This window comes from Episyrphus balteatus, chromosome 2 (genome assembly GCF_945859705.1).
Source record: "Episyrphus balteatus chromosome 2, idEpiBalt1.1, whole genome shotgun sequence".
In the NCBI taxonomy this organism is placed as follows: domain Eukaryota; kingdom Metazoa; phylum Arthropoda; class Insecta; order Diptera; family Syrphidae; genus Episyrphus; species Episyrphus balteatus.
Genome location: NC_079135.1, coordinates 1,769,504 through 1,782,074, shown reverse-complemented (window position 1 = coordinate 1,782,074; position 12,571 = coordinate 1,769,504). Strand labels below are relative to the sequence as shown.

General features: G+C 27.9%; 1 protein-coding gene across 1 annotated transcript; it reads right to left on the bottom strand.

Moving 5' to 3' along the window:
* Positions 1–4,036: 4,036 nt before the first annotated feature.
* On the bottom strand, positions 4,037–11,372 carry LOC129911928 (novel acetylcholine receptor chaperone). Its single transcript, XM_055989950.1, has 4 exons — positions 10,827–11,372; positions 4,798–4,936; positions 4,573–4,724; positions 4,037–4,506 (listed from the first exon to the last, which is right to left on the bottom strand). Exons 1-4 carry the CDS (start codon positions 10,944–10,946, stop codon positions 4,438–4,440), a joined length of 480 nt encoding a protein of 159 aa, XP_055845925.1. The 5' UTR covers positions 10,947–11,372; the 3' UTR covers positions 4,037–4,437.
* Between the last annotated feature and the right edge of the window lie 1,199 nt (positions 11,373–12,571).

Here is a 12,571-nt window from a genome sequence, read left to right as displayed (position 1 = left end):
AAAAAATTGATCAGCTCCCGTTTTTGAAATATTACCGTTAGAAAATGCAAAAAAACGTTTTTTTGACTACTTCGAATCTTATTCTTTAATATAAGAAAAATTGTTAGAAGATATTTAGTAACGGTTTCTATAACAACTATTTTCCGTCATTCAAGAACTTTTCAAATCTTTCCGATATCTTTGTTATTGCCCGAGATATCTTAAAATGAAGTAAGTGGCTTGAAAAATGAAAAGCATGAAAAATGAAATGAAATGAAAAAAAAAGGTTTTTTTGACTACTTCGGATCTTATTCTTTAATATAAGAAAAATTGTTAGAAGATATTTAGTAACGGTTTCTATAACAACTATTTTCCGTCTTTCAAGAACTTTTCAAATCTTTCCGATATCTTTGTTATTGCCCGAGATATCTTAAAATGAAGTAAGTGGCTTTGGCTTCATATATCATAAAGGAGATAATGACTTTATAAAATTTATGATATATGCAAACAACTAAGGATATCTCGGGAAGTAAAAAAGATATCGGAAAGATTTAAACAGATTTAAAAAGGTGGAAAATAGTTATTATAAAAACCGTTACTAAATATGCTCAAACAATTTACCTTATAAAAAAGAATAAGGCCCGAAGTATTGCATTTTCTAACGGTAATATTTCAAAAACAGGAGCTGATTAATTTTTTCTGACTACGGATTCGAGTTCAGCACACCGAAAACCTTCAGAAAAGTATTTTTTTGTTCCGGCAACAAAATAAAAGTTTAATTTTGTTAACCAGTGTAATTATTCTGTGAGGCGCGTGCTATTACACGATGCCTCTTGAGTCAAAGACTCAAATTTGACATTTTTCTTTTGATTTAAGTATTGTTGTTGTTGTATTCCACCAAGAAGCAAAAAGAAATTAAAGGGAATGTTGAAAAAAGAAAGAGTGGAAAAAGAAACGTCAAAAAAGAGTCTCAGAATTTTGGCCCACGACTCTCCGGTCGGATAATTTTTTGTTTTATCTTCTTTCTCTTTTGGACTCATTAGTTTTGAAAAGAGGCGCGCCTCTTGAGGCTTCATGTATGTAATAGCTGACTTAGCAATACATCAAAATTCAATACACGGAAATCCATGTTTGAAATCGAGCAGTAAAAAAAAGTGACTTTGTTGATGGTTTGCATATTCATTTATGGACAGGAAATTAGATAACATAAACAAAAAACAAAAGTTTTTTGGTTTTTCAAAAAAGTTGTTAATTTTAAGTCCAAAATGTTCAAGACAAAAAAAGCCGAGAAAAAGATGTTTGAAAATCACTCTCAGTTGAAAAAATAAATGAAAAATTGTTCGACATGGTTGCATTAAATAGTTGTGTTTTATATTATATTTGTTAATATTTTGAAATATACGCCCGACAAACAATTTTGGTTCTATAAAGTTTTACAGATGCAATTGTTGCTTCTGTAAAGCATTATAGAAGCAAAATTGTTAGTAGGGCGTAAAGGCTTAACTACATTCACAACTTTTTGAAAAAGTACAAAAGTGAAAATATTTTTTTTCTCTCTACCGGAATTTTGTTGTAAAAAAAGAATTTAAAAATTGATTTTTGGACAAAAAAATAAGCTTTCTGCATAATTTGTTTTAATTTTCTAGCCCGAAAAACCATACAAAAATGCGTTTGAAAATTTTCACTTTTGTACTTTTTCACTTTTTGAGCCAATGTAGTTAATAAGGCTTAATGCACATTTCAGATAAAGATCTTATTAAATTCTGATAAGACAATTGAACGGATATAAACATAAAATAACCAAAGTTTTGTCGAAAAAAAAGGACTAGGCTAATTCAAATTTGTGTATTACGAAAACTTTTGTTGATATAAGCTGCTTGGATATAAATTAAATACTATTTTTCTCAAATTTTTTTTTCCTTAAAAAATTTAAAAAAATTAATTTGTTACCAAACTCCTTCGAAACGACTGAACCGCTTTTTATGAAATTTTGTGTGCTTATCGGATAGGTCTGAGAATCGGCCAACATCTATTTTTCATACCTCTAAATTGTTAAGGTGGTCCAGCCAAATTTTTTTTATATCTTTTTGGAACGATCTTTACTAAATTTTTTGTGCATATCAGGTAGATCTGAGAATCAGCCAACATCTATATTCATGGCATACAATGATTAGGGTGATCCAACCAAAAATTTTTTTATATATTTTTGAAACGAATTTTATGAAATTTTGTGTGTATCGTCTGAGTCTGAGAATCTACCAATATTTATTTTGATAAAACTAAATAGTGCGTGGCAGTATTTAAATTACAAATTTTTGTCTTAGTAATTTGAATTCCTACTACTCCAGATTTTTGTTATTTTCGATTTTGCTACTTGGCGCAAATAAAAAACCAAACGAAGCCAAAATCTGTTAAAAAGCAAATTTTAGGAGTGGAGTATGCGTTATAATAAAGAATTCAAATTTCTGACAGCTTTAAGTCGCGGCTTTATATTGTTTTTAAGGGGTTCAAAAACGTTAATTTTTCAACTTATATGAATAGGCAAAATTCGTACTATTTTATTAATACAGGAACTAATGCTCTGTCATTTCTTTTAAGCCTGAAGACATCATTAGGTGTGTTTTTTTGTTTATCTATATAGATTTTGTGCAAAAAAACGACATCGAGATTTTTGAAATCAAAACAATTTACGAGTTAAAAACAACAAAAACTTTATCTGTATAGATTTTTGAAAAATCCAGATAATTATCCAGATTTTACTTTCTCTCGATAAAAACAGTAGTGCCAAGGTAGTTTAATTGTTGTGTTCATATAGAAATATCTGAAAATATTAACAAAAAAAAAAAAGCGGAGAAAACGAGGTTTGAAAAAAATTCTCATAGAAAAAAATAATCAAAAATTTGTTTGACCTGGTTGCATTGAAATGTTAATATCTCGAGATATACGCAATGCACTTTTCAGATAAAAGTCTTAAATGGATTCTGATAAGATTGTTGAACAGATATGTATATAAAATTACCAAAGTTTTTTCGAAAAATTAAAAATAAAAATAAAAAAGTTTTCACATTTGATTTTTAAAAAATCGAAAAAAAATTCAATATGGCTACCTTCAAACACTTGTAACACAAGAACGACGCAACTAATGTTAATGGTCATGGTCTTAAAATGTAGCTAAGAATATACAGATCATTTTTGGTTTTTTGTGAAAAAAAAATTTTTTGAATCCAACATGGATGCCATGGCCATATGAAAATTTTTGTTTGCATCCAACATGGATGTAATGGCCTTCCCACTTCGGAGTTAAAATAAAAAATAAAACAAAAGCAACATTTTTGACAGACAGCTGCCAAAGTATATGTACAGTGGTGCCAAATGTTTGCATGGATTTCAAAAATCTCGATGTCGTTTTTTTGCACAAAATCTATATAGATAAACAAAAAAACACAGCTAATCTTGATAATGCGATCAAAAAACACATTCTTTTATTATAAAGACCTATATTTGATGTTATGACCCGATTTTTTTTTTGTAACAGATTGACTTACTCCAAAATTGGAAGTAAATAGCAGAAGAGACGTAATGAATCCGCCGGGTCAGCTAGTATGCAATAAAAATAAATTAAAAACAAAAATCAAAGAGTTTGATATAGCTCCGATCCGAACTTCATAGTTCTCCGACAATTATACTTTTCACATTATAATAGCAACCGAGGCGAGGGTCACCGTGGTGTATGCGCAACATTTTAATTTCTCTTTTTCTTCGGTTCAAGAATGGATGTGGCTATTTTTACATATTTGGACCTTGCACCAGTGCTAAATATTTGTACAATTGGCCCTTAGTGATGTTACTATTCATTATAATGTGTAATATCATCAAAATGGTGCTGTGTAGGTATATTACCTTGTTATTTTGTATATCTTGGAATATAAGTTATTGTGTCTTCAAAAATGATGATAGTTTTAAGAATTTCATTTGATGCTCTTCCCTGGTAAAAATTTGATCAGTTAATAGTTTGAAATAAAATGCAGAATTTGTTGTTGTGTGGTTTATTTGTATTAGATTTTTTTATTTTATCTTTGTTTTTTTTATAAAAAATGTATTTTCAAATAGAAATCAAAAAAGTTTCTTTGTCATTTATGTGAATTCCTCTCAGAAAGGGATTTTTTTTTGTTGTGCATTAAAATATTAATATGTATTCCTATGATATCAGCACGCACAATTCTCGTTTGGCACTTAAAAGTAAAATATGCTAGTAAATTAAAAACAAAAGTAGCTATCACGAGTTTTTAAAAACTACGACTAGAAATGGGTTTTGACAAACATAAATTAAAATAATTCACTAGGTTTATAATCGTTTCGCTTTGATTAGGATTATATGAGTTCTAATGCCATTTTTTTTTTGTTTTGTTCAATTTCTGCTAGGATCCAAAAGAAAAAAACTGATAATTGAAAACGAATTTAGTCCTGCTTGATGCCATTTGCTTGGGCTGGATTTGCCGATGCAAGTTCAGTTTCTTTTCGACTTGTCTGCAATTTATTGAAAATTATGTTAAATTTAGAAATTCTAGTACCTATTTATTTTAAATATTTTACCTGATACCATACTACAAGTCTGCCTCCAAGCATAAATGTAAATACAAGTGCTGGACCAGATCTCTCAAAAGGATCACTAACCATGTAATGCTGATAGACTCCAAGCAACATAAGCATCAGGAGTGTTACGTTTGCAGCATTCTTGATTTTATCTATAGGAAAATATATTTAAATATTTTTGCTTTTAAAATTGAATGATGATAAAAATTGGTTTTGTATACTTACGAAATGGAATCAAAGCCATCGCCAAACCGCAAACAATTTCTAGAATTCCAACGCAGCGACGATACCATTTGGAAGGAACTTTAATTCCAAACAAGGCAGTGAGGGGGAAAACCTTTGCATACTTAACGTACTCCGTTCGCTAAAATAAAATAATTGTATTTTATAAAAAAAAATTGTGAAATAAACTGTGTGAATTTATTAATAATAAAATACTAATTTTTTAGTCCCATTAAAACTTAAATCTAAGAAGCCGATGAATCAAAAACTAGAGATTAAATACAAAATTCTATTTATGTATGGCGGAAGGTTAATTTGTTATTATTCTTGGAGGCTATATCTTTATGTTTCTTGGAATGGTAAACAAGAATCTGAAGTAAAGCAATGAAATTTCTTAGGCAACCATGAGAAATTACCGCAAAAACCAAAAATATGGGCTGTTTCTTGCTATTGGCTTATAACTGTAAAGTGATCTTTTTTACAATAACAGGAAAGATTTCGGAATTTTACTAATATTAAGGTAATTTTTTAAGTCGTCTTATATCGTGGGTACAAACCCAAAACCACGAATCTGAAAAATTGAAGTTTTGCGAAAAACAGCTGCAAAATTTTGGAATGAGTGAAAAAATGGACCGATAAGAAGTTAAGTGAAAAGCCGGTATTAAGCTGTAGTGAAAACATGCTATCAAAATACTAAAGTTTTTTTTTAATTCAGAAAATTATAGCGCAAAATTTTAAATGATTAAGTAAATTGCTAAAGCCATTTTAGTAAGTTACTAAGCCTAAAAGCGAACTGATTTTTGAGTTAGCAACCTACTAAATAAAAAAAAAATATTTTCACTTTTGTACTTTTGCAAAAAGTGGCCAATGTTGTCAAGACTTTAATCTTCTATTATTCACAATGGGGCGTATTTATAAACACTGTTTAAGCTGCTTTTAAGAAAAACTCGGGTTTATCCCATTTTAATTGCATTGGACAAACTCCAGTTGAAGTTAAATAACAACTATGAATGTGGCCCATTAAGTTTTGTATGCCAAATTGATTTAAAAAAAATACAATTATAATAAATATGTATATTATAAAATAAATGTTATCTTCTTCGCTGGCTATAGGTCTTGTTTCGATTTTATCAAAACTTCTTTGTCGACGTTTCACGTGTGCTTCTTCAGGACTAAGAAAAAATAATTCTAAAAAATGCTATTTTGAAATTTCGATAACAGAAAACGTCTTTTTCAAGACATTTTTTATTGATTTTTGAAATATTGAAGCGAGACAAAAAACCTAAAAAAACCTTTAACAGCAATTAATTGGAGATCAAAAGATTAAAGATAAGTATTTATTCTATACGTTTTAGCATTTTTTAGAATTATTTTTTCTTAGTCCTGAAGAAGCGTGTAAGCAGACGTGAAACGTCGACAAAGAAGTTTAGATAAAATCGAACAAGACCTATAGCCAGCGAAGAAGATAACATTTATTTAATAAAGAAAGGTCACACAATAAGGCATAAGAATTTATGTATATTATATTCAAATTAAGTCATTATAAAAATAATTTTTTTTTTTTTCATTTTTATAAATATTTACATTTTTTGATTTTGCAAAAAACAAAACGCATCTTATACAAAACGTGCTGACAAAAATGTACGCGTTCCCAAGCTACAATATACTAACAAAACATCATTATGAATACTAAAATATATCTCGCCCACCCTTTAATTTTGTTCTTTTTTAATAGATATTAAATATAATCTATATATAAACTAATAGGTACTATTTAAATAAATTTTGAAACATCGGCAACATTATTACTATTTTTGTGACAATGTCATTTTCGTTTTAAAATATGATGTTGTTGAACTTGTATCACAAGACTACGCATGTTTTGTTTTACTGCCACCTTCCCCTTGTGACCTTTATGGCCCTGAAAAAAAACAACAATAATAGTTTTTATTTTTTTACATCCGTTTCCGTAAAATTTGTGGAAAATGCCTCATATCCAAAGAATGGAAATGCTGATATATTTATTGCTCACTGCGGGAATGTTAAATAGATTTTTATTTTTTGTAAAAAAAAATAAGAAAAATATTTTAAGTTTATTTACCCACATCACTTGAGTCAGTATGTTTTTGTTATTTTCTCATAAGTAAGTATGCACATGCAGTGTATAAATGCGTTGCGTCAGTCAAATATGAGGCGATTTATATGGTGAAGATGAGAGATAAATTAATGGAAAATATTCGATTAATATAAACAAAAAGGCATTACGATATACTTTTTTTACGTAATTTTTTATTCATATATCTATATATTATTAGGTGAATGTGCTTTGTCGTTTCATCGTTGAAAAAGAATACTTTAAAGTATTTCTACACATTTTATGTTTATAGAATATGAATATATACAAAAAATTGTATTTTGGTTGTACAATAGTGTGATACGTTTGCCAAAAATCTATACCATACCCATTGCAATCATAATAAAACATTCCTTGATTTCTTTCACTGAAACTTGCAGCCATCAACGTAATGATTTTGAAATTTGAATAAATTTAGGCGGGCGCACATGAAAATGTGGTCACAATAGATATATCAAATTTAATATGTAAGAATTAATACGAAAAAATACAAAGTATATCCTTATTTCTTTTGCAATCAGTAATGTTTTAAGATTTTGCTATCCTCCTGATTTAGTGGAGAATTATAAAATACATTTATGATTGGTATCGGCGCTGAAAGTCAGCTTCGGTTGCAGGCCCAAATTGGCAAAAATCCACCTGTTGAAGTAGGGGGGATGAGATGCTTTATCAAGCTGAAGAATATGTATATTGATGCATTACAGACACATAACACATTATTTCAGGGTATTTTTTGATGTAAGTTCGAATTAGGTCATGTGATGGATATCCCAATATAACAACCCCTTAAAAGGCTTCACTACTTTTTATGCAAAGATGAATGTTTTTTTCAGTACGACAAGAGACATATGTATACAGGCGAAAACACTGTTCAAAGTGAAAGTATTGTAATAAAATTTAGGACTGTGGTTTATTTGTCACAGAAATATGGAATAACGAAATGATGTGATGTTTTTATTAATAAATGTAGTTCAAACAAGACTCAACAAGACAAATATAAGATATTGAAAATTTAAGTTTTTAATTGAGTAAAGAAAAAGTTGAAAAAGTCAATATATGCAGATATAAGAACCACCTCTATTCTGATTTTTTTACTTGCGATATAGGTACTATATATCAAGTTATGCATTCGTACAAAAAAAAAAGTTGAGATAACATTTTTCCATGACATTACGATGGTAGACAATGCCAAAAAAGTGGGTCCCGGAAGTCCGTCTGTCTGTCTGTCTGTCTGTCAGTCTGTCAGTCTGTCAGTCTGTCAGTCTGTCAGTCTGTCAGTCTGTCTGTCTGTATAAGGAGCTACAGCCTAAACGGATGGACCGATTGATGTCAAACCTGGTATGCAGCGTTATTTGGCGACTCTCCAGAGGGGTTTTTGGAATTAATTTTTTTGGACCAAAAATAACGGTACTTGTCATATACCGATTTTAGTAAAATTGAAATATCTTGAAAACGGCTCTAACGATTTTTTTAAAAAAATTCAAGTGTTAGTTCAAAGTTAAGGTCTATCTTCTAATGAAAAATTTTTTTTTTGAAAATCATTATTAACGGTACCTGCCATAGAACTGTTTTTTTTTTCAAATCCGATTATCTCCAAAACTGCTTATTCGATTTCAACGAAACTTTTTGTGAAAAAGCATTTATATAATTTAAATATAAGCCAAAAATAAAATTTTGAAAAAAATAATTTTTGGATTTTTAAAAAAATTTTGAAAATCTTTTTTTGAAAAATCAAATTTTCGAAAACGGGAAATTGAATTTTTTTGAAATTTTGTTTTTAGATGTTGATTAGTGATTTCTACAAAATGGCATACCAATTTTATTTTTTAACTTTTTTACCAAAAAATTATTTATAAAAAATTAGTTTTTTAAAAAACGGCTCTAACGATTTTGAAAATTTTTTTTCTAAAAATGCATATTAATATATCAATCAAAACTGCATACTTGTTTTGGAGGGCAATTTAATTTCAGATTTTATTTTTTTTTCCAAATTTCTATATAAAAAGTTTTAAAAATTTAAGCAACTTTAACTCTAAGAGCAAGTTCGTGCGACCCCAGTCGTGCATTTTTAAATAAAACAATGAATAAAATAATACTTCTGAAAACTTTTGTGTACTGGGATGGGTGACGTACATTCGAAATTTTGTTGCCTCATATCCAGCAAACCTGTTTTTATTCCTTCAGCCACATTTTGAAGGAAAATTCCGAGAGAAATGTGTTCCGAAGAAGGGTTCCCAATCGAAAACTCTCAGAATATCGTTCCATTTTTACTTTGATTAAGTTCCTATTTTTTTAATAATCGATGAAAATTCAATAAAGGAAGCAAGCCTTTTTATTTTGAGTCCTTTTCTAGAAGACATTTTTCCTGTAGTTTTCACTCAGAATAGAGCTGATAAGTTATAAAATTTAATAATTCGAAAGAAGAATTCCCAAAAAAAATAATTAAAATGAGACCTAGATATGTATATGGCTTAGAAAAGCATCAATCGTGCTATTTATTTTGTTTTAAAAGGAAATATTAAAAAAAAAAAAAAAAACAAAACAAATATTGTAGAGTCGTATTAAAAAAATATTTTCTTACATACAAAATTTTTCAACCGATAATTGAAATTTTTGGATCGCTCCGAAAAATTGCTAAAAATAAAACCCATCACCCAAAAATACACCTAAAAAAGGATGTGTTTATCAAAATTTCATGTTTCGAGACGCAGAAACTTTGAAAAAAATAGTAATATTTTGTCAAAGGGGTACGAATTGTTTTAGTTTATAAAAACCATTTATAACTTAGTTTTCAATATTTTTAGAATTTTATTATTTATTTCTAGAACTTAGTGTTTAGAAAATAGCCATATTTTTGCAATTTTGTTTTTCCTTTATTTACCCTATTAAATGATAGAATTTTTAAAAATCCTGCATTAGTATTTAATTTTAGATTATTAATTTTCAAATAAGCTATAGAAAATTTTCTTAGAAAACAACATCACTTTGAAAATAACATGTAAATACCAATTTTAACCAAAATAGTTGGATTTGGTTTCGAGAAACTTTGAATTATGAATTCTATATCATAACGATGATGGTAATCTTAATTTAATATAGATAGGCAAGACGAAATCAAACACAATGTAAAAAAATTGACTACATGTGCATAGTATATTGGCATTTATACTCTTTTCAATTGCAAGTGATTTTCAACGAATTTCTTATATTTTTGGGTTGGTTCCCAATTATATTTGCTGTGCATAGTATTTTGTAGTCATGTCATAAACTTCAAATGAAATATCTTGTAAATTGAAAATAATAATACAATTATTTTGCCTCTTTTTTGAAATCCCGTCAATCAGATACCTAAGAGTTTTTGAGATACTTTATTCCAGCACGTATCTATTTTTTATTAAAAGCCGTATATTTTTCATGAGGCATGGTCGTTTTTGAGACAAAAAAACTAATTCGTTAAGGGATGATTTCAACCACTTTCACCTGAAAAAAAAACTTTCTTCCTTAATCCCCTTAAATTTTCAGTTCCTACTTTGTTAAAATGAATTGCAAAATTTCAGTTCAGTTTATTATTCTCCTTGACAAAAAACAATATTGATGATGATCTTTACACACAAACATTTCAAAATTTATATCACTACTTATTTTCTGTAGTATAAATATAGAATAAGAAAAATGAGACATGAGTTTTTTTTTTTGCACATTTCGACATGGCAGAGTGAAGCAAAGCAAAGCAAGGCACCCTTGCGCCATATTTTATTCTTAATAAAAATCAATATTTTCAAAGCCAAGTCCTTTCTGCTTCATTTTGTTTTATTTATTGCCCTCACCCACCCTTACAAAAGGGGTGTAGTTTCATGAACAACATACTTATGTATATAAACAACAACAAAAAACTTACCAAATCTTTGTATAAATCCTTGCTAATGTGTGGTGTTAGTTTGAGTGCTCCCACAAACACAAAAAATAATCCAAGAAGTACAGATAAACTCTTCAGAACAATTGTATTTGATGTTGCCATATTTAAATATCTCTTGACGTTCTCCGTTTTGATGCTTTTTAATATACAATTTATTCCTCAAACAACGAACGAAAAAACCGCTAATTTTCTATAAAAAGATTTGAACACACTACTTATCCGTATCCCTAGGCCTCTGTCCACAATTTTATATTATTTGCTGTGTACAATAATGTGCATAATGTGGAAGAAAAAAAAAACTCACGAAATCGGTCGTATATTTTGAATAATTTATATCACTTTGTACAGTAAATTAATGAATACAATTTTTCAAAACAACTAATTACTAATAAATAAAAAAATTAAAAATATTTTTGGTTATTAATTATCGTCACTCGAACTGACAATTTTCGTTTATTTAAGTTTTCTTAAATATATAAACTGCAGTCGTTTAATTTGTGCTGCGAGAAGAAACCAGCAAGCCCTTCACCCGGAAAATCGATTCTGAAGTTCCATCAACAGAAATTATTTCTCTGATGTTGGAAAATTATGCTAGGAGAAGATTTTTAAGGTGATTCTGCGCGTGTTGGGAAAGCCACAAAGCAGTGATTTTCAAACTGTGAAAATGTTTTAATTTTTCAACAAAAAATTGTATGAATTATACATAAAAAAGCTAATGTGTTCCTGTTAATTATAATAAAATCTTTAAATATTTCTATGGTTTATTTTTAGGAAAACGAAAATGTTATAGCGAATTTAAAAAATTTTGTTTATTATTTTATCTAAAGAAAATCATTTTTCAAGCAACTAAAATAACCTTTTAAATGGGTTTTGAGCTCTAAAACGAAGAACGGCCACCATTAACTGGTTTCTTATATTTAAAAAGAATTATTAAAAAAATAAGAAATCTGTAATAATTTTGTTTTTATTAGTTTTTTATTCACAAGCTTTTTACTTGAAATTCTATTCTTGAGAAAATATCAATCAACAACGAAAAATTAACGACAAAATTATACCTAAAAAATAAAAATATTATTAAAAAATGTTTTTATTCATTTTTTACTTTTATAGAATATTTTAATTTATTTATATAATTTTAACAAAAAACTAATACAAAACAAGGAAAAAAATTTGTTTCATGATAAGAAAGATGTGTATAAAAAAAATAAAAATATATATTTTTTTTTTAAACCTTCAACAATTGATTTTAAGTATACCTATCTTTTATTGGTTTAACGAGGTATCACCTTTATCTTAAATATTCGTATAGTTCTAAGGAAGGTTTTTATGAAACAAAAAATTGGAAACACCGCCCGAGAAAAGGCATTTTCTTTTGCATTTTCTAATTGAAAAATGAATTTAATATCAATCAATATATTAAAAAAAAAATTATTCAAGAAAATTATAATGAAAAAGTAAAAAGTAAAATCTAAGTTTAAAAAATCCATTTGTTTATTTAATTATGTTGTTAATTTTCTGATTATAAATAAAATTAACAGAAATAATATTACAGAAAAGATTTAAAAGTGCACATGTTTACATTTTAATAATTAATTTTCCTGATTTGAAGTTTTATCAATATTACCGAAAAAAAACTGAAAAATTAATTGACAACAACTGCGAACGCTAAATAATCAGAAGTAAGTTCTTAAAAAAATGCATTTGCTAATTTTTTTTTATAAAATATG

Excerpts from the sequence above, each read along its gene's own strand:
- LOC129911928 (XM_055989950.1), bottom strand. The coding sequence starts at position 10,946 with ATGGCAACATCAAATACAATTGTTCTGAAGAGTTTATCTGTACTTCTT. Across the intron at positions 4,725-4,797 it reads GATGGCTTTGATTCCATTTC|ATAAAATCAAGAATGCTGCA; the intron begins GTAAGTATACAA and ends ATTTTCCTATAG. Across the intron at positions 4,507-4,572 it reads GACTTGTAGTATGGTATCAG|ACAAGTCGAAAAGAAACTGA; the intron begins GTAAAATATTTA and ends AATAAATTGCAG.